General features: G+C 50.8%; 2 protein-coding genes and 1 pseudogene across 2 annotated transcripts; 2 read left to right on the top strand and 1 right to left on the bottom strand.

Moving 5' to 3' along the window:
- Window positions 1-10,664: 10,664 nt before the first annotated feature.
- Window positions 10,665-15,716, top strand: LOC136456483 (uncharacterized; annotated as a pseudogene).
- Window positions 15,717-16,089: 373 nt separating this feature from the next.
- On the top strand, window positions 16,090-17,227 carry LOC136456485 (HVA22-like protein f). The gene is made up of 5 exons (XM_066456387.1): window positions 16,090-16,220; window positions 16,361-16,387; window positions 16,485-16,607; window positions 16,692-16,938; window positions 17,063-17,227. The coding sequence occupies exons 1-5, from the start codon at window positions 16,174-16,176 to the stop codon at window positions 17,087-17,089; spliced, it is 471 nt and encodes a 156-aa protein (XP_066312484.1). The 5' UTR covers window positions 16,090-16,173; the 3' UTR covers window positions 17,090-17,227.
- Window positions 17,228-17,548: 321 nt separating this feature from the next.
- LOC136456484 (GDSL esterase/lipase At5g45670-like) lies at window positions 17,549-19,806 on the bottom strand. The gene is made up of 4 exons (XM_066456386.1): window positions 19,420-19,806; window positions 18,610-18,734; window positions 18,001-18,499; window positions 17,549-17,920 (listed from the first exon to the last, which is right to left on the bottom strand). Exons 1-4 carry the CDS (start codon window positions 19,661-19,663, stop codon window positions 17,697-17,699), a joined length of 1,092 nt encoding a protein of 363 aa, XP_066312483.1. The 5' UTR covers window positions 19,664-19,806; the 3' UTR covers window positions 17,549-17,696.
- Between the last annotated feature and the right edge of the window lie 4,944 nt (window positions 19,807-24,750).

Here is a 24,750-nt window from a genome sequence, read left to right as displayed (position 1 = left end):
GCCGACAAATCCTCGAACATCCCGTGGGCCTCCTCCGCGTCTTGACGTGCCTGGGCCTCCCGCTCCTGGGCAAGTAGCAAGCTATGCGGCCATGTCTGCTCGTAGCCGGGCCTCCTCGGAAAGGTGATCCCACTCCGCCTTCTGCTTGCGGAGGAATCAGGATTTATTCTGGCTATGAGCAACAAGAACCTGAAGAGGAAGAAGACTGGAGTCAGAAATGCGAAAACACAAAAACATGCAGAGAAGGAAGAAAATCAAGCAAATACCTGGGTAGTAGGAACGACAATTTCACACAAGGCTCCTCTGGCCTGGTCCAGGGTGTCCAGCTTGGTCGAAATTCCGATGTCAAGACCCTCCCGCTCTATGCTCTCAGAATGATCATCGAGCGAGAACAGAGCTGACGTCGGGTCCTGGGCGGCCATCCACTGAAGTGGCGGCTCCCCCCACGCGGGGGACCAGCTTCCTCCTGACAAAGGGGTCGGGGGCGGCTCCCTCCTGACCCTGTGTGGCACCACCGCCGCACTCGAGGACCCTCCGACTAGACCCTCCTCCACCTGGGCTGCTTCGAGCACCACGGGCGGATCCACCTGGGCCCCTGGTGGCATGGATTGCACTACGCCCTCAGGCGCCACCACGACCACGCTCGGCTGATCCTGGCTTGGCGCGGTCATGACCACCTCCACCGGCGGTATGCGTCCCTCGACCGTCTGTTCCACGTCCGCCATGGAGGAGGCCGCTCGCTCAGTAACCTCTATGGGCGTGGGAGCCACCACGGGCGCCGTCGGGTCAGCCAATGCTGGCCCCGACTGTCGGCACCACTCCTGCCCGAAACGGGGGTGACTCCAGGCGGACGCCGTCTGTCCTGCTTGAATGGCGAGACTCTTCTTGGGCGCCAGCCCTAGGGGGTGACCTCGTCCGCAAGAACCTGCACAAAGGTAATAACCATTAAGTCAAAATAGAAATGGAAAAAGGATGAAAACAGGGGAATTAGCAGCTTACGTTGACTGTCCTCAGGCCAGGCGGAAGCGTTTTGGGGACGGATCCCTAGATCCCTGCCCTGACTCATCTGGGCAGGACCAGTTTCGAGCCTGCCCCTTGCTCTAGGGCAGGGAGGTTCACCTCAGTCGGGCGCGGCACTAGAGCCGCTCCCCTCCATCGTCTCATCGGGCACTGGCACCAGGAGCCGCCCCCCTCCATCGTCTCACTGGGGCGCGGCACCGGAGCTGCTCCCCTCCATCGTCTCATCGAGCAGTGGCACCGGAGCCAGCCCCCCTCCATCGTCTCACGGGGTGCAGCACCTAGAGCCGCTCCCCTCCATCGTCGCCTTGGGGTTGGCGGTAGCAAGCCCGCCCTCCCCCTGTCCACCGGTCCTTGGCCTGGCACGCCGTGCGAAGCGGCGGACTCGTCGGCCTCCACCGACCTCATCGATTCACTTCCCTCCATGTGGAAAGGGAAGGGCCCCTGTATGGATGGGTGGCCACTTGTCAGCATGTCCTCGTCCTCCAGGACGCCCCAATCCACGCCGATAGCTACCTCATCGTCATCGTCATCATCATCGTCATCAGTCGTCATCCTCATTGCTCATGTCCTCTCCCTGATCCCGTGCCTCCTGCTTCAGTCGTTTGCACCATCTTCATCTCCTCCCTTGCTTTCTTGTCCCGCTCGGCCACGAGTCGATTCGCCGCCAGCCACTGACATTGTCCTTCGGCAGCTGGAACTGGACTGTCCTTGAAGACTAGCCCCCTCGGCTGGTCCCAACGTCACAAAGCAAGTGTTAAAAAATGGAGATCTAGGAAAAAGAAAAGAGAACGGGAAGAAGAGGGCTTACAAATTCAAAGAATCCAGGCTCCGGCCGCATTAGGGGGTGTCCGGGCATCGGATACACAATGTCGAGGACCCTGCCTGCGGAATCCTTCGTCGGCTCCAGTCGCCTCCTTAATGCGCTTGTGCCACTTCCGAGAAAGGGAGCGCCTCGTCAACGAGCACTGTCCCCTCGAACGATATCCCAGGCATCATCCGATGCAGGGGAAGCACACGCGCCATCAGTGGCGCCACCCTCCTCACGTGGTAGGCGCCGATAATCCCCGTCCCCTTTACACCCCTATCCTTCAGGGCTTGGAGGGTGGAAAGAAGGTCGGAGATGTGTTTCTTGTCTTTGGACTGGACGCCCTAGCCCCACGACTCCAGAACGTCCACAATAAGACGTCCAGTGTACTTCGGTAGGGTGGCACTCACATCATCCCTAACATAAAACCACTGCGAGTGCCATCCCTTGTTGGATGTCGCCAGACGCATGTATGGGTAACCCCTCGACCGGGTATGGCACAGATGAATGCTGTCACATCCCATCGGCGCGTTCACATCTTTCCCCCCAATCTTCCTCTTCGACAAACTAATGTTAAAGAAATACCACCACAGATCAAAATGGGGATCGATCCCCAGGAAACCCTTGCACAGGGCAACAAACGTTGCCATGTGTTGAATCCCATTGGGAGTTAGATGCTGCAGCTCTACCTCATAGTAATCCAGCAGCCCCTGAAGGAATCTATGCGTGGGTACCCTCGAATCCCTGCTCATGGAAGATGGCAAAAGAGACGACATACCCTTCAGGCGGCATCGGCTCACCCTCGTCGCCAGGTAGCAGCCACTCCTAGATGGCGGACAGTGGGCGGAGAAGGCCACGGCGGACGAGGCCCTCCAGACGTTGGGAGGTGATGCTAGATCTGCCCCACAACTCCATTAAATCAATTAGGGAGAAGGGCAAGCGCGAGCTTGACGACGGCTGCAACACAAACGCAAGCCGGTCGATGGTGGCGATGTGGGTGCAGGAGGCTGGGACGATTGGCGGCAGATGTTTCAGAACGCAAGGGCAGGGGAGCAAAATATGGAACCTTGGGGGCGAACCCTGTGGTTTTATAGGGGGCGACGGACATGAGAAGGGCAACCGTTCGCCTCGATCTCTGGGCCTGCCACGCGCGCCACCAGCGTCACGTCGCGGGATACATGTCCGCAGTCCCTATCCTCTCAACCCAAAAATCTCGGTGGACGGTTCGCCTTCCCCAGATGAATTCGGACTCTCTACCCACCTGGGAAACGCAAGCCACGAAGGCCTTTTCTTTTCTCTTTGGCCCACCTAGGGCCCAGAAGCTCGGTGGCCGGCCCAACTAAGGAAGGATCCGTGAACGATCCAAAATCAAGGGCAGAAGCACCAGTTAGGTCAGCCCTGTATCAGTTCCCAATGAACAGGATGCCACTGACCCGCTCAGAAAAACATCCAGTTGACGAAAAACTAAGTCCTTCAGCCTTACCCACAAAGGGACCGATATAACCCCCCAGGGCGACTCTACTCGAATCACCCGGGGGCTCAGGGGCTACACCCATCGGGTGCGCTCGCGCGCACCCTCTAGCAAAGTAACTTCGACTGAAGTCATAAAAAACACCCTCCAGGCGGTTCTACTCGAATCACGTAGAGGCTCAGGGGCTACTGTCGGGGACCTAATACTGGGGTACCCCAGAAGGTGGAACCAATAACCACCAAACATGAAAAACTTTCTGGACGCATAAGGGCACCGTTTCATCCCTTGTTCGAGTGATAGGAGTTTGGTTCCGCCTCGCCCGACACCTTTGTGAGATAAACTCTGCCTCGCCTAAGGGCTCAGGGTTAATCTCCTGTCTCACCCGACGCCTTTTGGACAGGCTCGGTCTCACCCAAGGGCCGAGAGATAACTCCATCTCGCCTGACGCCTTTAGGGCGGGCTCGGTCTCGCCCGAGGGCTGAGGGATAGATTCCGCCTCGCCTGACCCCGGAGGGGCGAGGTCAGTCTCGCTCGAGAGATAGGAATTGGTCTCTGTTTCGCCCGACGGCAAGGAACGAGTCTCACCCTGCTCCATATCTAAAGATTGGATTCATCTTACCTAACAACTTCTCCCCATTCCCTCAAGATGATAAGTACGGGGCAAGACAAGATGTTCGGGTCAACCATGGCTCTAAGGACCATACCCTACGCCCTAGCAAGAAAAGTACTGCCATGGGATGACAGGACAGGTGCTTTAGACCCTTCTGGGTGCCATAGAGCCCGAAAAGTTGTACAGGTGCATGCTCCTCGCCCTGTAGAGTTGTAGGCGTCGCCTTCAGCCCTGGGACACGGAACCCGACGAAGATATACGACAACCGCTACGCTCCAGAAAAGGATTTGCTATCTCCACGAACTGATGGATTTTTCGTCACCATGCTATGGACCCAAGGGAGCGGCGCTCGCTTCCCGACCCCTCAGGTCCGCCAAGTCAGAAGGCCTTGACCACGGCATTACGCTGGATCCCGACCCCTCGTCCCTCCGACGAAGACTCACAAGAACCAGAAGGCGTGCGAAGCAAGGCTAGGGGAGGCTAATAAGTCAAAACCACTGTGCTATAGCCCATACCCTGCGCAGGGCAACTGTTCTAGTGATCAACCTGACATTCTACAGAGACATCGACAGTATTGTAGGCACTTATCTTCCTTCGCACTCATTAGAATAAGAAGAAGGATTGGGTAGACGTGAGCCACAAGAATAAGGTAGAGTCCTCATCCTTGTAAAGTCGGTCCCCTTCATCTATAAAAGGGGATGTGCTTCCTCCATCAGAGGGACTGGACTCTTGAGACCGAACAATACTGACACATAGATACACACAGTCAAGTTGCTTCGAACCTCTTGACCTCCCTTCAACCCTGACCTCCTTCAGCCCTTCCATCAGAGACTTGGGACCAAGTCCCTCTCTCGATCGTTTGTACCCCTTACTACAAACTGTTCACGGTGCTAATAACACAAGCAGCAACAAACTGGACGTAGGGACTTTCGGCCCTGAACCAGTATAAATCTTATGTCCTTTAGCGTACCATCCGAGTCCTAACGCGCATTACTACAAATTTACTTATCAGGTGCTTGTACGAAACACCGACAACCAGGTTCAACCACATGGGGGTAAAGGCATACTACAGAGTAAGCACAACACAAAGAGCAGCTTCAGCTACAGTACCAAGCTAGAGATGCTGCAGCCGCAACCGCTACAGCTTCTAGCAAAAAATGTAGACAACAACAGAACAAAGATATAAAAAACATACTACTTGCAAACCTAAGTCATTTAAACGCTTGTTTATAGCTCTAAATTTGGTTAAGGAAAGGGCTTCATCCTAGTAAACAGTTGGTCCGGTATTCGTAAATCTGACTCATTTAATAGCACGCACTATTCCTCATCTGCTAAGTCATGTAGATAGGCATGCTGATTGAATAGTTGATGCATTTTACAAACTAAACAAGAAGATAATTTCAGGGATTAGGATCTGATAGCTCTATCACCAACCCATTTGCTAGATCAAAATATGATAATTAACAAAACTTAACACATGCTGCTGCACTACCAAAAAAACAAATACAACAATATTGAGAAACTAAAACTCTAACAGTTAACTACTATAAAGTAACTGCAGTCAACTTTCCTACAAACTAAACCAAACTCTGACAACAAAAACAACCTACTAAAACTTCAATTCATTTAAATCCTAAAAATCTAAAGTGAACTAAGAATATAGGAAAGATTCAGAACTGTTATGCTCAAGACAAAACAGGGGAAATGAGCACAGTTCAGATAGCACATAAAAAAAGATCAAAAAAAGAAAAATTAAAGAATAAGCAGTAGAGAATATGCAAAAGAACACAAGTCAGCTATCTTTCATTGCATAAGGTTGATCACCTAAGCACAATTCATAAAACTCAAAAACAAAAACTTACACCAACAAAAAATACTAAAATTATACTATGATTTTAAAAAAATTGCATTGAGTCCTAGGATGTAAAAACAGTAATATTAGCATATAAGTTAACCCTACACATGGCTGAAACTATGAAAGCGTGGCACCGTAAACTCATTTGCTCTATTGCCTTGCCTAGTATACATACAAGTCTAAGTACCAACTATACGACAAATTACTATACAAGGGTAACATCACCCAAATCTACTCCAAAACAGATGTAGTAAGACACTGCAACATTGCTAAGACCATTCCCAAAAAATAAAAGAAAACAACCATTCCCAACCCATAAATAAGCATAAAACTGCAGTCTAGGAAAGTAAAATATAAGCTACAAAATAGGTAATCTAGTCTTAAAATGAGATTGACCTTTCATCTTGAAATCACTGCATGAAACACAACACACCATCAACTAAACAGCCTTTGATAATACATCTTCTAAAAGGCGACAACAATTAGTAAAGATGACAACTCACATAAACATGCTAATGTAATTTTTCTAAAGCTAACACATGTCACAACTTCTGGTGCCCTAAACTCCACAATGTTTCAATTTTCCACAAAATGGCCATGTCGTAACAAAAATAGCAGGGAATTAATTTCATAACCATAACCTATTGACATCATTTTCACAAATCTACATGCTCAAATCTCGTTGGGCATACCCAAATAAGCAGAAAAATACAACATAGAGGAGGCATCCATGGTCAACCAAAACAACAGTGAACAAAGAGAAAACAAATAAAAGCAGTTTTACTCAAATTAACCTGAACATGAACTTACCAAAACAAAATTGCTATCCATCAACCTCTATTGAACTTGAAAAAAAAACTATTCTACTCAACATGAAGAGAAATACTATTCTATTGAACTTGAACATAACTAAACTGAAAATAGAATCTACTAAAATAACATCAACGATCTACCCATCAACACACATACATACATCATTAAGCAAAAAAAAGTAGCGCCACACACTAGGCACAAGAGCTAGATCAAAAACATGACAAACTCGAGAAGAAAACATACCTTAACGGTCCCTATGAGTCGCCAGTAGCAGGGCCAGCCGCCACCATCGGAAAACACCAAATTGAGTGGAGGAATATGAGAAGAAATGAGAATGGCCAAAACGCAAAACGACGAGAACGAACCCTAACAAACATAATCTATTGAAGCAGAACGAACATACCTTGGCAAACCCTAGGAAATCGAGCATCATCACAACAAACGTAGCCACCGGTGCAAGAATACGAGAAGAAATGAAAACATCACAACAAAATTAGATAAGGAAAACGAACCCTATCAAACATCATCCAATAGAGCAGAAACAAAACAAAACTTACCAAACCCTAACAAACGCCAGACGCCGCACCAGTCGCCACCGCCGTAGGACACAGATTCGCATACACAAAGAGGAGAACAAATTAGAATGGAGAGAAGAAACGACCAGAAACAAAAAAAATCGCCAATGGCGGAGAGCGCCGAGGCGCGCGGAGGAACGGCGAACAACAGAGAACGCTGACTCGCCTGGAGAAGAACTTGATGTAATGGAGCACAAGGAGCGTACCTTGACAAACCCTAGCAATCGCCAACGGCGGAGAGCAGCCGAGTCGCCGGGAAGAAGACGAAGCGAAATGAGAAATGGAGAAATGGGGAAACAACAGTGAGTAAATCGGCACGACTCCAAAAAAAATCAAATAGTGCGGCGCCGACAACTTGCCCCCACATGTCATCCTCACAGAAATCCACAGCGACTGGGGATATCAAACGCCAAAAGCAAACAACCAGATCGGACGGTCCAGAACATAAACGTGCATGATCCAACGGCCAAAAAACGGATGCTAGAGGAGGCCAAAACATCCGGTTGATGATAGCAATTCTGAAGAAAAAAAAATAGCCTGTTTTTTTTTTTTTTTTTTGCGATCTCTTAAGAGATCTGAAAGGGGGAGAGTACGGAGCTGTAATATTGGAGATGCCACTTAATTGAAGTTTTATAATACATCTAACGTTCTGTGTGTATAATACTGGGATGAGGTGTTGCGTGGTGGCATTGTCAGCAGCGATGGTGCGGGCATCTGCCCCGGCGGCTATTTTGCTCGCCGTTCAGATTTGCAGGCGGCGGAGTACAGTGGATGAACACCGCGTTGCGGAGAAAGAATATGGCTGTGTCGGAGTTGATATTAGATGAGTGGCAAGCTAGTGAACCTTTGTCTTAAGTACTTCCACGTGAATAGTTGCAAGCATGGACTGAGGTCCATCCAACTTTTTTTCCAGTTTATTAAATATTTCGCTTTTTCTTACTCATAACAGTTGACAAAGTAGTATTATTTGCATTTATTTATCCATTGCCAGATACTTATCTTCCCATTTTTTTTAACCAAGGGCATTTAAGTGACATAATGTTCAAGTTTTGAAGGGGAAAATGTTCTAAAAATTCCAGGCATGTCATAAAATTCAAACATCTTTTTCCTCTCAGTGGTTCATTTGATCTTTTTTCAACGCCCACGAACTTGACTTGTATAAAACCTTTGTGTGATTTACAATCACTTTCATAAAGATTCAAAACAACATATTGACCGGAGAGGAGAAAGTAAACTCTTCCCAGGCAACTCGAATGGACGTAGAGATTGCGTGACGGGTCGCGCCCTGCGTACAACGCGGTACAGTCTCGTTGAAGGTCCGAGGCCGTGGCCTACTTCTTCCCCTCCCCCTCCCCCCACCTCGCCATGGCCACGATTGCCCCCGCCTTAACCTCACCCTGCTGTCTCATCCACCTTGCCCGCCGTTTGTCCCGTCCCCATCGTCGGACCGTCATGCCTCCCCCGAGCCCCTTTTAAGCCCGCCATAGATGGAGAAAAGGAGAGAGGTTGACTCCGCAAGGGCAGCGATGAAGCACGACTAGTTGCGGAATAAACTTTGCGAACTCAAATGGTCCATTTTTTTATCGTTAACCTACCGCTAGAGTCTATTTTTTTGCCATAACATGATCAAAAGGCAATGGAAGACCCTTCTGCTACTTTTGTGATCAAGATGAATGTATGCAACACTTGCTCTTTTTCCTGTTGTAATGCTAACATGATTTGGGCTACCTTTGCCATGTGTTTGGGGGCCATTGACATCCCTGCTTTTCCAAGCAATTGCTGGAAATGGTGTCAGAATGGATACCAAGTGGTGGGTGGGTGGGTGGGGGGGGGGGGATCTTTGGTGTAGGAATTACGGCCATTTGGGCAAATATGGACGACTAGAAACAAAGTTTGCCAACCTGATTCAAGATGCTAGGAAGGACGGTGATGCTGATCAATAGCCGGCCATTTGAGAGCTGCGATGGTTTTTATGTGTTGTTAGACTGTCTCCAACAGCTCATGCAAAGCGAGATGCAAACCCAAAATAGGTCGTGCACAGTGCTTTAGCTGTAAAAAAAACAGCGCTCCAACAGAAGACGCAAATAGAGCACGCATTTTGGGTACGAGGCGAACCAGGACGCTTATTTACGTTGTCTCTCTCTAAGACGCAAACCTCCAGCGCCTGTAGTGGTGGGCCCGTAGGAGGCGTCGGGGTGGAGCAGCCGGCGCTGCCAGGCAGGACCGCGGTGAGGCGTGGCCGGCTCGGTGAGGCGAGCTCACCGTGGGAGCACCTCCAAAGCCGCCAGGCCTTGGCTGCCTCGCCGGATCTGGGACCGCTCCCCTCGCCGCCGGTGATGAGCAGAGCCGCGTGGGGGCGGAGGTGCTCGCCCAACGCTCGTCGGATCTCGCAGGGAGGGAATGCCGGAGGGAGGAAGGGAGGCTGCGTAGGGGAGGGAGCTCAGCCGGCCGAGATCCAAGTCATGCTCGTTGCGTTTCTTCATGGGAGGGAGGGAGGGAGGCCGCGCCGGGGAAGGCCCGTGAGCAGCCATGGGGCGGGGTCGCCGGGGCTCCTGCTGCGGTCGACTGAGGCGGCAGAGGCGGCCGAAGCGTTGGCGCAGAGGCTTGGCGTGTCGGGGTCGTGGGCTCGGTGGCGCGGTACAGACGGTGGTCGAGGCAAGGACGTCGACGAGCTCGTAGTCGGCAGGCGGGGCCATAGGGCTCCGGGTCGTCGTCGGTGGAGAAGCGGGATCTGCTCGGCGCTCGAAGGCTCGGCTGCTCGGGGGCTCTCCTTTTTTGGGTCTGCTGTTGGAAACCGGAAGGTTTGAGTGTGTGACCTTTTTTCTTGCGAGACCAAAACTGAACGAATGCATCTCATATTTGGGTATTTGGGTGAGGGCTGTTGGACACAGTCTTATGCTCAGCAGTCTGTTTGTCATTAGCGTGCTGGTCGTAGTTTCAGCATTGGCTTTTGGTAGCCTGTAGAAACTGGAGGCCTTTCTTTCTGTTTTGTCGTTGGCTTTTCTGACCCGCTCTTTTGTCTGTCTTCTAACGTTGGTGGCTTGTTCTGGCCGATTTTTGCTTCCTGAGCTACCTAAAACCCTGCTGTATTTCCGTTACTTGTTAATAGAAATGGGAAATCCCCAGTTTGAAAAATTTACACATCATGCCGAGCAGCCGAAAGCCCGAATACGCGGGACGCCCGCGGGGGCAAGGCCGCCTGCGCACCCGCCCGGTCGGGTCCCCTGGGTTCCCCGGCCCCACCGCCCACCACCACCGCCACCGCCGCGGCACCACAGCGCGCAGCGTACACGACGCGGCCAGCCCCACCAAAGAAGAACACGCACGGTTCACGAGGCGGGGCAGTAAATTGAAAGCAGGCGACCCGGTGAACCCTGACGTCCAATCCGCCGCGCGCCGGGACCCACACCCCCTCATCCCTAACTAGCTGCACCTCTGTCCCACTCCCATGCCCCGCTCTCTCTTGACTCGCTTTTTGTTTTTTTTTTCGCCGGCTCCTCTAGTCTTCTCCGCCCTTCCCTTCGCTCGCTCGTCTCATTTCTCAGCTCGAACTCCTCCCCCCACTCCTCCGAGTCTCAGAACCCCCCACCATCCCCATCTCTCGCCGGCGGAGCGCGCCTGCGCCCCGGGTGAGAGGAAGCCAGGATGGCCAAGCCCGCTGCCGCTGAGCCATTCTCCATACGGTAAGCGCGCGCGTCCTTCTCCGTCTTTCCCGGCTCCAGCTTCTGCTTCGTCTTCTGAACGTTTGGCATGGCTCTGTTCTGATGCGAGCGGGGGTGTTCCCGAGTACGCGGCTGACCTGCTGGACTGAATGACGCAGGGGTTACGCCATGAGGATGCGGGCCGTCGACGCGGCCGAGTGCTACCCGTTCGTCGGCGGCAGCTGCAGCGAAGGGGAGGGGGAACCGCCGCCGCCGCGGTTCCCGCCGATGAACCCGAAGCCGCTGTCACGGTGGTGGCAACACGAGCTCGCGGCGGGGCAGGCCCGGCTTTTGGCTGGCGCCAGGGGCGGAGAGGCTGCGGCAGCCGGCGGCCGCGGCGGTGCGCTGCGGAAGGGGACCAAGAGAAAGGGATCTCGCTCGAGTTCCACGGGCGAGAGGGCCAGGAAACGCCGGCGTGTGCTTCAATTTAGGTCCTTTCTGACGAACAAGGTATGGCTTTGCTTCATGGGTGCCTGTGCTTTAGCTTGGTGGGCTGGTAGGTTTTAGACTTTTAGGTTTAGGGTGAGCCACAAGCACATTGTACTGAACAGTCAACAATGTGCAAGAAATCTGGTCCTGTAGACGTCAAAGTTGTATGCAGTGTTCTCCACAATGTCCAGATAGTGGCATAGTGCAACGCAGCGGGTTGAAAAATTGTGAATTTCCTGCTGTAGGATTTTGTTCTTGATCAATTAATTCTAGTGGAGTGGTACCATCTTTAAACACTGAGCCTATTAACATCAAAGTTGTATGCAGTGTATTGAACGATGCCCAGATAGTGGCATAGTGCAACGCAGCAGGTTGAAAAATTGTGAATTACCTGCTGTAGGATTTTGTTCTTGATCAATTAGTGCTAGTGGAGGAGTGTTACCATCTTTAAACACTGAGCATATAAAAGAATAATGATTTTGATCAAAGTTGTGCTAGAGATAGTGTAACAAAATGTATTGGAGATGCATTCACGATAGTATTCTCACGAACTGTTTTTGAATAATCTACAACCAAAATGCATAAATATTCATTTTCCCTCTATGAAGTTTTGCTCCTTATTTTCAGCTCATAGTAAGTAATACATGTTCATTAACAGGAGAGAACTGCTAAGCCTCAGTCAACATCTCGTTTGCATGAACACAAGTTGCATATGGCATTGCGGAGAAAGCATAAAAGTTCTACTGTCCATACAAGTACAGAACTTGAACCAAGGAAGAAACTGGAAGAGGCACGTGATCGCATGCCAACTCATGAAAACAGCGTGAATAAGCGAAACAGAGAAAGAACGGACCCTTCTAGTGAAATGAATAGTGACCTCTTGGGGATAAAGGAAGTTTCCTCTGTAAATAAGCAAGTCATAGAAGTCAATGGTTCAACTAATAATCCTACAAATACTGGGTATGAAATGGTGAAAACTTCCACAGGGCCCAAAGATGATATCTTTGGAGATCTCCCTCTCCTCGAATTAGAAAGCTCCAAGATTATGTTTCGGACTGGTGTTCATGAACTTCCAACTGTTATAGAAGAATCATTTATAACAAATCAAACCGAAGCAGATTCTATACCAGAAGCTGTACCCTTGGAGCTGATAGCTGCATCTGACATCACTGCTCAGACGCCATCTCCTCTTGAAGACTTGGCGAAAAGTGAAGACACTGAGCCAGCATGCATCTCCCACAATGATGTGGCAGGGAGTCACCCTTCCACTGTTGGAATTGATGGTCTGCCAAATCATAAACATCAATATGATGAAACCAGGTCTTGGTGATATGCAGTTGAAATTTACTGACGTGTCTGCTTTAGGTTCTCATTCTGTTCTGAGGTCAAAATGTGGTTCTGGTAACCCTCTGCAGGGTTGTTTTGATGTGAACAAAAACTGCTCTCAGGAAATAAAAAAACATGGTACAAATTCTACTAGCAGTCCACCTGCCATGAGAACCAGAACTGAAGAAACTAAATATAAAGATGCACCAGTTAAGGGCAAGAAGAGTACTGAGATCACTGCAGTGGTTGCACTACCTGTGCCTGCCAACCAACTTTCATATCAAGCTAGCGTGTTGCCCTCTGCAGTATCACATACAGTTTTCAGCACAAGAGTTGATTCAAATGACATGTCTTCATTAAGAAGTATGCCTGCCAAGGAATGCGTCCCAACTACCAGACCTGGTAACTTCAGAACTAATGTGTGCCATGGAAGTAGGAAACATGTGGATCCATGTGCGGCACTATCTACAGATAACCAGGGTAGCTCGCATTCAAAACTTCACCCAATTTGCAGTCCTGCTAACATTGGGATGGCTTTTATGAAGCTACCGGGCCTTGAAAGATTGGAGATCTCAAACTGCAATGTAAAGATAGGTGAAAACAGGTTTAGTAATGCAGAGTCAATGAACGCAGTAAGATATCAGAAACAACAGTTGTTGAGTGGCATGACCTATGTAATGCAAGGTCAGAAACAGATTGGTCTAAGCAGCTCTCAAGTTGGGAAACCAGCTCTGAATGGTTATGGGGGCCAAGGTGATCATCATCTGCAGCAACCCACTGGTTCGTTTGATGGGTAAGACCGTCTCAGTTTGCTCACATAGCAAGGATCATAATGTATCGACCATGGATCAAGTGAGTCCTGACAATGTTGCCATTGAAACAAGCCGCCTATCCACAATCTCATGTCAGTTACCCCAAAAGAGATCATTCCCTTGTCAGGATTCTGTGATACCAAGAGTGCATCTAAACAATTCTTCAGATTTTTTGGCAAGGATTCCCAACAATAGCGTGCCAGGGCAAAATACAACTTTCAGTGGCCTCCATAACCAAAGGCCACAACCAATAAATAGTGCTCCAACAGTGAAAGATTGCACTTGGAATTTTGGTAATCAGTTTGTTCGTCAAGCTGAATTCAATAAGGTAGCTGTAGTCTGCACCAACTCTCAGACCAGGCTTCTAGAGCTCCATCAACCACCTCATTTGATAAGCATTCCTCAGAATCAACAGTCTCATTTGTGGACTCATGCAGCACACATGAGTAGGAAAGATCAGTGTTTTGTGGATCCAGCAGCGAACCAATCTTCCCCGGTTCCAAAATCGTTGCTAAATGCAAGCATGAAGGAAAAGTATCAGAAATCCAGTTTGTTGTCTTACGATGATCCTAGTTCTATGCCTATTCACCAACCCTACCAGATACCTGGCGAGGAGTCATCTTCTGCACCTGCCATATCCTTTTTTGAGTATGGTGCGAATAATTGTTTGTCCAGAAGCTCTTCTCCTGGACTGAGTCTTTCTCTTGCAACTGGTTTGGCTAATGAGTCTGTTTCAACAGGCAGAGCAGCTTGTGCAGGCAGTCTTACAAATGCAGATGGCAGGAAGGTTGCTAGCTTTGCCGAACCAATAAGCAATAGACCAGCTTATGCAGATAATGTTTCACAGCAGCCTGCAAAGCCAATAAGCAACAGAACTGCTTATGTGACTGATAATGTTTCACAACAACCTGCAAAGAGACAACTTGTTACAGATACACAGGATTTTATGTCTATGGGCCCAAACATTGTGAACCATTCACCTGGCTGGTCACTTAGTGATGCAGTTGATCCTCAGGTACTTGATTTTAGTAAAAGAATAGCAAGAGATGCTGTTCAAACGTCAAGAAATGAAAGCAACAATCCAAGGGCCAGTTCTGGTCCAGTTCCTGCCTATTCAAACATGGTCTAGTCCTGGGTTGGTTGCAGGGGCTAATACCATGTCGAAGCCAGGTCAAAACCTGAATGATCATTCCAAACTGCTATACTCCACCAAATTTTTAGTTGATAGTGGTGTCAATTCAGTTGTATTATAGTGGAAAGCAAGAAAAAAATAATAAGGCGTCCTCATTGAAGACAGCTCTGGAGTTTTTCAGTATTCAAACAGTCAGGCACAGGTAACTTGTAAGAGCTCTACATTTCCGAACATGTTAGTTTAGCAATTGATGGATTGCTTTATTCTTGTAATTTTTCCGGTCAAATGTGCAAGGTTATTTGATTGTTTGATTACATGTCATGCCATATCTGACAAAAGCTTGAGGACAGTTCAACTGTACAGATTGTAGCTACTTGAGTGTTTTGTGGGCATTCAATTTCTAAGACTAAGCAGTATTTGCTATGAACCCACTTGAATGGGCAGCAGTTCAATTTCACAGACGGTGTACTGTATTATTTATAAGCTTGAAAGTAAAGCATAAAATTTACTTTCAGTCAGCTTCTGTAAGCGATCATGCAAACTTTCGGATGCTTCACGTGATTTGCAATTATTAGTCACTGCTGTTACAAAGCTGCATGTTTCACCTTTTTGGCTCTTACATTTGAAAGATAGTCGAAGTGAACATTCAGGCCAGCCTAAAGTTTATAGTCCCTATCACATCGTGTATTTGGATACATGTATGGAGTATTAAATATAGACTAAAAAATAACTAATTGCACAGATTGCGACTACTTTGCGAGACGAATTATTTAAGTCTAATTAGTCCATGATTTGAAGGGCGGACCTGGTGCAAGCGGTAGAGTCTTACCGTCTGTGATCGGAAGGTCCTGGGTTCGAGTCGCGGTCTTCTCGCATTGCACAGGTGAGGGTAAGGCTTGCCACTAACACCCTTCCTCAGACTCCGCATAGAGCGGAAGCTCTCTGCACTGGGTATGCCCTTTTTTAATTAGTCCATGATTTGATAACGTGGTGCTACAGAAACACATGTGCTAATGACAGATTAATTAGGTTTAATAAATTCTTCTCGCAGATTACTAAGGACTTGTGTAATTTGTTTTATTATTACTATCTAAACACTTCCACGTGACACCCGATGTGACACTCCTAAACTTTAGCCCCTGGATTTAAACACCACCTCAGAATGAAATGGTCCTTTGCCAGATTCATCAGTCTTGGCCTTTATGGTAATCAGCTGCGGTCCAAATGATAGCTGCTGGCTCCTTGATTCCCACTAAAAAACTTCTGCAGCTTCACTGTTGGGAGCCCTCTGATCCTACAACCTAGGAAAAAGGTTACTGGTGATGCACGCAGTTGCTTCAGACCTTTCCAACTGCAATGTTCTTACTTTCCTTGAACCAAGAGTAAAGAAGACTTTGCATGGTATCAGCACGGATGCCTTTCTTCCTCTGCTCCTTTAATCCCCACAATATCAAACAACCTTCACAGAAGGATAAATCCATCTGCGCATCCCTTGTCATCTACACTGTCGCAAAACGGGAAGGAGATCAAGAACGTCAGGCCAAGCTTCTCACAAGTGAGAATCTCAAAACGAGGAGATCAAGAAACCTTAGAGCAATCTGGTCGTAAGTTGCGACAACGGATCATGGGTGTTCTTGGTACCCTTGCTAGAAATCTGGACGCCCTTGTTGGGTAAGCTCTGCATGCCTGGAGTGTATATGTTTCAATGCAAGTCCTGGCAACAATGGCTGTCGTTTTGGCCTTGTTCTGTTCTCTGATTCATATGAACTCTGACCATTTCCATAATTTTTTTCTGCATCGGACGCGGACAGGCCAGGGATCATGCTGCTTTATCCTCTGTAAGTAACAATCCACTCCTTCCGTTGAGACACAATCACCACAGTACCGTGTGCTGAATGCTAATAGAGTTTTTGTCGTCTTCTTCAAAATTAACAGCTACGCGTCCATGCGCGCCATAGAGAGCCCTTCTTCCCTGGACGATCAGCAATGGCTCACCTACTGGGTCCTGTACTCCCTGATCACCCTCTTCGAACTCTCATGCTGGAAAGTGCTGCAGTGGTAAGTTTAACCATTCTTCCGGTGGCCACACGCTGAGCGCCTGAGCCCCCATCTTCAGCGCGCGGCGGTTCTTTTCTCTCTCAGGTTTCCCCTGTGGCCGTACATGAAGCTGCTCTTCTGCTGCTGGCTGGTGCTGCCCATCTTCAACGGCGCGGCCTACATCTACGAAGCGCACGTCCGGCGCTACTTCAAGATCGGCAACTACGTGAGCCCCAACTACAACGAGCGCCAGCGCCGGGTGCTGCAGATGATGAGCCTTGACGCGCGCAAGTCCGTCGAGCGCTTCATTGAGACGCACGGGCCCGACGCGCTCGACAAGATCATCCGAGCTGTGAGTTCTTCTTTCTTCGTCTCAGCTGCCTAGGGTTCATTTTTCCAGAGAGTTTCGGTGATGATTTTGGAATCGCCTTGGTTCTTTTTTCTTTCTGACGGAGAAGCATCTGAAACTGGTGCAGGCTGAAGAGGAAGCCAAGAGGACCTAGCTTAGGCGTGCGGTGAACTGAAGGAATTCAATTCATAGTTTCAGAATTCAGATGGGGTGAAGGCGAAGCAATCTGAATTGTTTCGGGTGAAAACTGAAGCAGTCTGATGCCTGGCGTGGATTGCTGTATTTCTATGGGTTGCATTGTGTAATTATTTGTGCAGACATGGTATGCGTGTGTGTTTGATCATTATTACGTCGGGCTTGCCAACAGTTCAAGAAAAGCTGCAATGGGCCCATGAGAGCATGGGCATGGTCTGAATGAAGAAGCTGCAAATACGTCTGTCCGAATGCAACCACACAACAAATTTATCTGTCTGATTAAATTACCAGAACATGTGATTGTTGCCTGTCTAATTTTGATCTGTTGCCGATTCAGGCACGCACGAGCGTTAATTAAAAACGAAAAAAAGTGAATCGATTATTTTTTCCAAGTATCCCATGCAAATACACCAAAGTATGAGTTGCAAAAATTACAGATATACGAGCTTGTGCAGGAAATAATATTCGAGCCCCGTTTGCCTGCACCCTTTGCATTGGTGGGTACGGAGGACTATATTAGGGGACTGAACTGCTGTTATAATTTGGATGGATGAGCTGAGATCAGATCAGATGGAGGCGAGCGTGCTGATGTCCATCGGGTAGACGTCGTTGGGCGACTCGGCGCGGTAGGACCGGCGTCCGACGATGATGTTGGCCGCCTCCGACGGGTGGAACGCGTCCCAGAAGATGTGCTCGTCCCTGTTGGCGCACGGCGCCTGGTACGGCAGGCACGTCACCTGCCCGTTGTTCCTGCCCACCCCGCAGCACCCGGCGTTGGTCACCGTGAACCCTGCATTTGTAAGCCATATTGCACGGTGATCGATATGATCGTCCGGTCCAATTTTCAGAGACCGTGTATTTACTAATTACCGTAGGAGGCAGCGTTGGTGAGGATGTCGTCGAAGATGTTGTAGGCGTTGATGAAGGTGAAGTGCGCGCCGGGGAGCGCGTTGAACTCGTCGACGAGGCCGACGAGGCGGCGGTTGAACATCTGGATGGCGCCGTCGATGCGGTCGACGCAGGTGACGCCGTCGGCGCTGTAACGCGCCAGCTCGTTGGGGGCGCACCCGACCTGCCCCACGCCGATCATGACCACCTTGCGCGCGCCGTAGCTGTAGAGCGTCTGCAGGTAGCGGCGGTAGTCGGCGATGAGCGAGTCGGCGAACTGCTCGGGCGTGTACCGGCTGCCCGTGTTGTAGAAGGCCGGCATGAAGTAGTTGTTGAGGTAGTCGTTGCTGCCCAGGCCGATGCTGAAGATGCACTTGCTCAGGTGGTCCGACGCCGTGTCCTGGTCGCCCAGCATGCTCACCAGCGTCTGCACCGCCGTCTGGTAGTTCTGCAGCTGCCCCGCGAACGGGATCCGGCCGCCCTACAGAGAATGCGTGCGCAATACACTAGCTAGTTAGTGGCTGTTGCCTGCTTGTTGGGTTCTTCTCTTTTCTCACGCAGTGGCGGATTCGCTAGCACTAGCATACATACCAGCTGCTGGCCGGTCTCGCCGCGGATGCCGGCGGCGGCGGAGGCGAAGTTGGCGCCGCCGAGGAGCTGGTCCCCGCTCGTTGCGGCGAACGGCGGGATGAAGTTGTCGAAACCCAGAAGTTGAGCTGTGCAATTTGCAAAGGGGTTAAGCACATAACAACTCATCCCAAAAAGGAAAAACACAAGGACGCTAAATAAAGCACGCATGGGTGTCTGTGCTTCAGGAGGTCTGGCACGAGTGACTCGTACAAGGTTTTATACTAGTAGCAAACATAATTGAACGTAGGCGGTGTATCTTCATCCGATCCATCCTCCTATACAGATCTAGATACAGCCTACAGCCGCGTATCTCTATCCACCCCGAGTGTACGTATTAAATTCCAGGTAACAGTCATCGACCGAGCACCTTCTTTCACGCTACTACGGTAAATTGTCAAATTGCCAAGTTTTTGGATGACCGAGGAGCGATCAGGTAGTGTGGACTACACTGGACTAGCTCGTCGGCTCTTCGCCTCTTCCTTCTTCAGCAACTAATAAGCCTCTCCCCAATTTATTGTTTGGATTTGGAAGCCGCCCTCAGGCAGTCAGGCAGCATGTCAGGTCACATGTTATCACCCAGACATGTATGATGTATGTACGTGCATGACGACCATAAAACATCGATCACGTCACCAGCTACTATAGAGCTAGTATGGACAAACGATAGACAGCAACAGCTGCCTGCCTGCTGTGCTAGACTGCTCGACCGACGACCTGAGCGTGTGACCACACCGGCCGCCGACCAAGGCGGTCGGGTAGCTAGCAGCTTACCGATGACATCAACGGTGGTGAGTCCGTTGGTGAAGCGCCCCGACGGCCAGCCGGCGAAGTCGATGCCGTAGGGCGGGTAGTTGGCGCGCGCCAGCGACACGATGAAGTTGTTGTTGCCGTTGTCCACCAGCGAGTCGCCGAAGATGAAGTAGCACGGCACCTGCGGGTCGCACCGCGCCACCGCCAGCGCCCAGCTCACCACCGCCACCAGGCACAGCAGACGCCTCGTCGCCCTCACCTCCATGGCGCGCGCGGAGGGAGAGCGTGCTGGCCGACTTGTCGGTAGCTCACTAGCTCTTGCTAGGTGCTCGGGAAAAGGAGATATTGATCGGTGGACCAATGGGCGGCGGCCAAGCAACTGCTCCGTCGTCCCTGAACGACACGCGAGCCACGCAGCAGTTTATATAGGCAGGCAGCGGGGCGAGCCGAGAACGGCAGCGCGTTTCAGTGAAGGGATGGAGGAGTGTACACTCGCCTGCATGTGGCAAGGTCGCATGCAGCGCGGTGTCCAGTGTGGGCCGGGCGCTCCATCGATCAATATAAGTTATACTTTTTTAATAAACGAATAATATTTTTCTTTCATAATAAATTAATAACCAGTGTTTTTAGTCCTAGCTTATCAGCCAACCTAGCCGAGTTGGAAACGGAGGCTCTGGGAGCCGCCGCGCATTCAATCGCGGCAACGTGGCCATGTCGTTCCGCGGTTCCGCTACTACTATCCTCCATGCCCCAGCTGCTCCGAAGGACCCGATTACTGACGGTGACGGAACTGTGAACTTTACAACTACTGTCCTGTTATACTTCTGCAGCAGCAGCCAGCGGTGCCACGTACGGACCTCGTCACTTCATTGAATTCCCCAGGCCAGGCCAGGTAGCGGTGGCATTCTGGACGCCATACATGGACAAGATGGACGTGGGAGACGACTTTCCTAGATCCTCCGGCGCCTAATTGATCGGTTGTGTAATTTATTTCACGTGGAGCCGTCAGGGGTATCTTCTCTTATTTATAGATGCGTTGTGGGCCAGGGGTTGAATCCTAGAATATCTAAGGGTTGCCGTTGACCACGACAGTTCTTGTTTAGTTAAAAATAAATGACGAGTGGGTGGAGTAAAACTTAACGCTTAATTAATCTTATAATTAAGTTTAGAATTAGCCCAATCGATCACGTTCCAAAATATCCCAGTGAAAAGCATGTATATCTTGCTATCACTGCGCTGCGTGGTGCGTGCGCGCATTCGTGATGATGGTAGCAAGAAGACTGGGGTTCGCATGCAGCGTGCCGTGTGGGGAGCGGAGTTGCAACAGTTACTCCTAGACCTGGTGCGTGGTGTCATACTGTCGGCTGTGGGGTGCATGGATCCTTCCCCTGCCGTGCAGCGGCGACAGTACCTCAATACTCCACTCACTGTACTTCAACAGTGCTTACCGTGCCGTTTCTTTCGGCCTTCCTTTGGAAAAGATACAAAAGGCTTTCTACCGACAGAAAGCACTGCATCTCGGCATGTACTTACCATGCAGTGCTTCGAGAGAGGCGCGGCAAGGCATTTCCGATCCATTAATGGCGGTAGGAAGGATGAGAGAGCTCCAGTTCCTTCAAGTCGAAACGCCGACGGTACGGTACGGTACAGACGTACAGTGCAGGTGCAGTAGCCCCCCCCCCGAAATCATTTTCCTGTAGTGCTCGACGCATGCAGCCTCCCCTGCCTGATCCAGTGTCAGTGAGCTGGCCGGCATTCCGCGCCGCCCAGAGCGAGGCAGCGAGCTACAGGCAGGCGCACATGACGCGCGCGGGCGGGAGGGAACCTACCGCGGCGGCGCTTTATACTTCCCCCAACCGCGGGGGCCGCCCGTGGCACGCACGTCCCTGACCTAGTGCCCTCACTGCCTCACCACCCCTCTTGCTCTACACGCACGCTTTCTACACTAAGCCTTTAGTTCCTCCGTCAAAATTTTATATCTTATCACATAGAATATTTAGATATATACATAGAATATTAAATATAGATAGATTAATTAGTCTTAATAAATTCATATCATGGTTTACTAACAAATTCTATAATTTATTTTTATTAGTATTCAAACATCCCATATGACACTCAACATAACATTTGATGTGACATCCAAAACTTTACCCTAAACATCACCTAATAGCAGATGCACGTCCCTTTTCTGGAGAACATGGTGACTGGCCATTTCGGTGATCCAAGGACGTGTGTAAATGTGTAATGGTAATGGCCAGTCGTGTCATGAACAAGGGCTGTGAATTCGCAAGAGTGCACATGCGGGCCTGGCCCTAGGTGCAGCCAACCAGGTGTGATATGATTCGGTTTGGGCCACGGAATTATGACCGTGTCGATTTTTAATATTTTTTTAAATTATTCTTAATTCTATATTTTTTTTTTTCGAAAATAACATTTTTGGACGTGCCTATTTTGAGGACGCGGCGAAACAACTCTGTTGCGTCATGCAAGGCGGCGTGGCAGGGGTACGTACGTGGCAACGTCCTGGCCCGTTGGCCGCTGACGTGGCAGGCCTTGCCGCGCACCGATCAGGGCACGGTTGTGACGCACCACCCGTCAGGACGCAACAGAGCGAAATAGAGGCCCACGGCCCAGTCCTTTTTCTCCCTCTCTGTTTCACTCCGCGCCGCACAGCAGCTGCCTCTGCGGAATTGTTTTTAATTTTAACACTTTTTGTAAACTAATTTTAAATCTAACACTGTTTTTTTTTCAAAACTAACACTTTTGGTCGGCACCTATTCCCATAGCGCGGCGAAAAGCCTGTGCCGCGCCTTGCATGATGACGTGGCGACGACCGAAAATGCTGACAGGTGACGTGGCAGGGCTTGCCGCACCACCGATCTTGGCGCGGCAGTGCCGCGCCCTGATCCGTGACGCGGCAGAGCCGAATAAAAGCTCCACGGCAAGTCCCGCCTGCCCACGCCCGACCGCGCCTAGCCGTCCGTGCCCGTGCCCGCCCGCGCCTAGCCGTCGCGCCCGTGCCCGCCCGCGCCAGTCGAAAGCAGGGCCAGCCCGCCGCCGAGCACGCCGGCCGCCACGCCACGAACACCGGCATGCCATGGCCGCCGGCCGCCTGCTGCACCCGGCGCGCCCACACGTCGGCGCGCCACCCCCTCCAGCCACGCACGGCGGCTGCCCGCCTGAAAGGTCCTTGTATGGTTTAGGTAATTGAGTGACAACCTATGTGGACTAATTGTGTTTATATGAGATACACAGGTGAATAGTCACAGGTATATGTGTGTGAGCAACATATGTCATGAAGGTAAAAATGGCTTGGAGATGTTGCAAAGCTCACACATGTGATGATGGAGAGTTCATTGCAAATGAGACATGACATTGAGTCATGTGATCAAAGTGAAGAAGATCAAGACATGACTTGGCTTGATGGACCGGTTGCAAGCGTGGGGGGCAAGTCGGAGGCTTTAGAGCGATGGACCGCATGGCGGTGAAGCCTGAGCAAGACTTGGCGTTGATGGACGAAGGGAACGGTGAAAAGCAAGTGAAGTCAAGATCGATGAACCAATATGATCACGTGATGATATGAAGTGGATCATATCATTGTTGATCGTGTTGGTGCATGTGTTGCATCGACATTGGAGGAGATGGAATGGAATACGCAAGGCAAAAGTATAACCTAGGGTATTTTATTTCATTGGTTATAGGTGTGTAGAGAAGTTGATGACCGGATTTAGGATAGATGGCCGTACTATCAAGAGGGGCAAACTTGTTTGCATATCGGTCATCTAGTGCCACTCGAGTGATCTAACTTTGCATTGTCGCTAGGATTGAGTGGCGTAGCAAGTTGAGTGGCTAATCCTTTAAAAATATTTTGTGAAAATGCTAACACACATACACATAGTGGTGTACACTTGGTGGTGTTGGCACATTTGCAAATGAGAAGAATTTGGTAAAGAAAAGGAGTTAGTCATGCTGGTCATAGAGTGACCAAACGCGTCTGGCGTGGCTACCAGACGTGTCTGGTATTCTATCTAGACTTCAGGTTGTCAGACAAAAGTGACCGGACGCGTCTGGTGTGGTGACCGGACATGTACGATCTTTGACCCGAGGTGAGCGACTAAGTGAGAGCGACCGAACATATCCGGTCATCACATCGGACACGTTCGGTGTGAATCAGCGAGTGTTGGTGTTCAGCGTAACAGTTGATCGAACGCTAGGAGTGTTTGGTCCGGAGTGACCGGACATGTCTGGTCGGCCTAGAGCAGCTCTAGGAGCTCTCTAGACTTGACCAGACGTCGAGTCTCCTACGTCTGGTCCGGAGTGATCGGACACGTCCGGTCAGCCCTGGGAGCTCTCTAGACTCGACTAGACACTGTGGCTTAGCGTCCAGTCATTTTCTAACAGTGCGTCTGATCTATAGTTGGCCATGTAGCCAGAGGCACGATGGCATAACATGAAGCCCACTTTTTTAGCCCGACACGAGCACGGCACAGCCCGATGACATGCGAGCCCCGGCTGGCCCGACCCGAGGGAGCAGGCCGTGCCTGGGCCGCTGCTCAGGCCCGTGGGCTGGCACGGCAGCGGCCCGGCCACCCTTCTCCCCCTCCTCACTCATCCTCCCCTCCCTAAGGGCTAAGGCCCACCGCGGCCAGGCCACCTTCCTTGCCTCCCCCCTCCGCATATAAAAGCGCACAGGCCGGCTCCACACCATAGCGCAAGCTCGCCCTCGCCTCACCTGGCTCGCCCTCCGTCCCCCTTTCCCACACGCGCCGTCCCCCTTTCCCACACGTGCAAGCTCGCTCCTCCGTCCTTCCTTCTCCACTCCACCATTGAGGTGCACCACCGTGGGCTCGGGGCTCCTCACCTCCCTACCTCTTCTTGCTGCATGTGGCCGGATCCTCCTCGATGGCGTCCACCGTCACCTCCCGCGGGTGCACGGCCGCCGCCTCCAGCCGGATCCGCCTCAGGTGCGTGGCGTCGAGCTCAGCAGCAGCAGCAGCAGCGTCAAGCGAGCGGCCTCCTCCATCCTCCTAGCTCCTACCATCAGATCTGACGGTCGCCGCCAGCCTACCACCTCCCGCGACTCGAGCAGCTCACGCCGACTGCCTCCCCTCGCCTCCAGCCGGATCTACCTCGGGTGCATGGCATCGAGCTCGGCAGCAGCAGCAGCATCGAGCAGGCAGCCTCCTCCATCCTCCTCCTGGCTCCTGCCGCTGGATCCAGCGGTCGCCGCTAGCCCGCCACCTCCCGTGACTCGAGCAGCTCGTGCCAACAGCCTCCCCTCCCCTACCTCACTCTCTCTCTTTCTCTTGGATGTGGTTGTGGGCTTTGGGATGGCCACACTCGCACCCC

The sequence above is a fragment of the Miscanthus floridulus genome, chromosome 6, assembly GCF_019320115.1.
Source record: "Miscanthus floridulus cultivar M001 chromosome 6, ASM1932011v1, whole genome shotgun sequence".
Taxonomy (NCBI): Eukaryota; Viridiplantae; Streptophyta; class Magnoliopsida; order Poales; family Poaceae; genus Miscanthus; species Miscanthus floridulus.
This window is presented reverse-complemented; position numbering and strand designations above follow the sequence as displayed.

Coding starts and splice junctions, on each gene's coding strand:
- LOC136456485 (XM_066456387.1), top strand. CDS start 16,174: ATGGGTGTTCTTGGTACCCTTGCTAGAAATCTGGACGCCCTTGTTGG. Junction 16,221..16,360: donor AATCTGGACGCCCTTGTTGG/GTAAGCTCTGCA, acceptor GGACGCGGACAG/GCCAGGGATCATGCTGCTTT. Junction 16,608..16,691: donor TGCTGGAAAGTGCTGCAGTG/GTAAGTTTAACC, acceptor TTTCTCTCTCAG/GTTTCCCCTGTGGCCGTACA.
- LOC136456484 (XM_066456386.1), bottom strand. CDS start 19,663: ATGGAGGTGAGGGCGACGAGGCGTCTGCTGTGCCTGGTGGCGGTGGTG. Junction 18,500..18,609: donor GCGAGACCGGCCAGCAGCTG/GTATGTATGCTA, acceptor CATTCTCTGTAG/GGCGGCCGGATCCCGTTCGC. Junction 17,921..18,000: donor CACCAACGCTGCCTCCTACG/GTAATTAGTAAA, acceptor TTACAAATGCAG/GGTTCACGGTGACCAACGCC.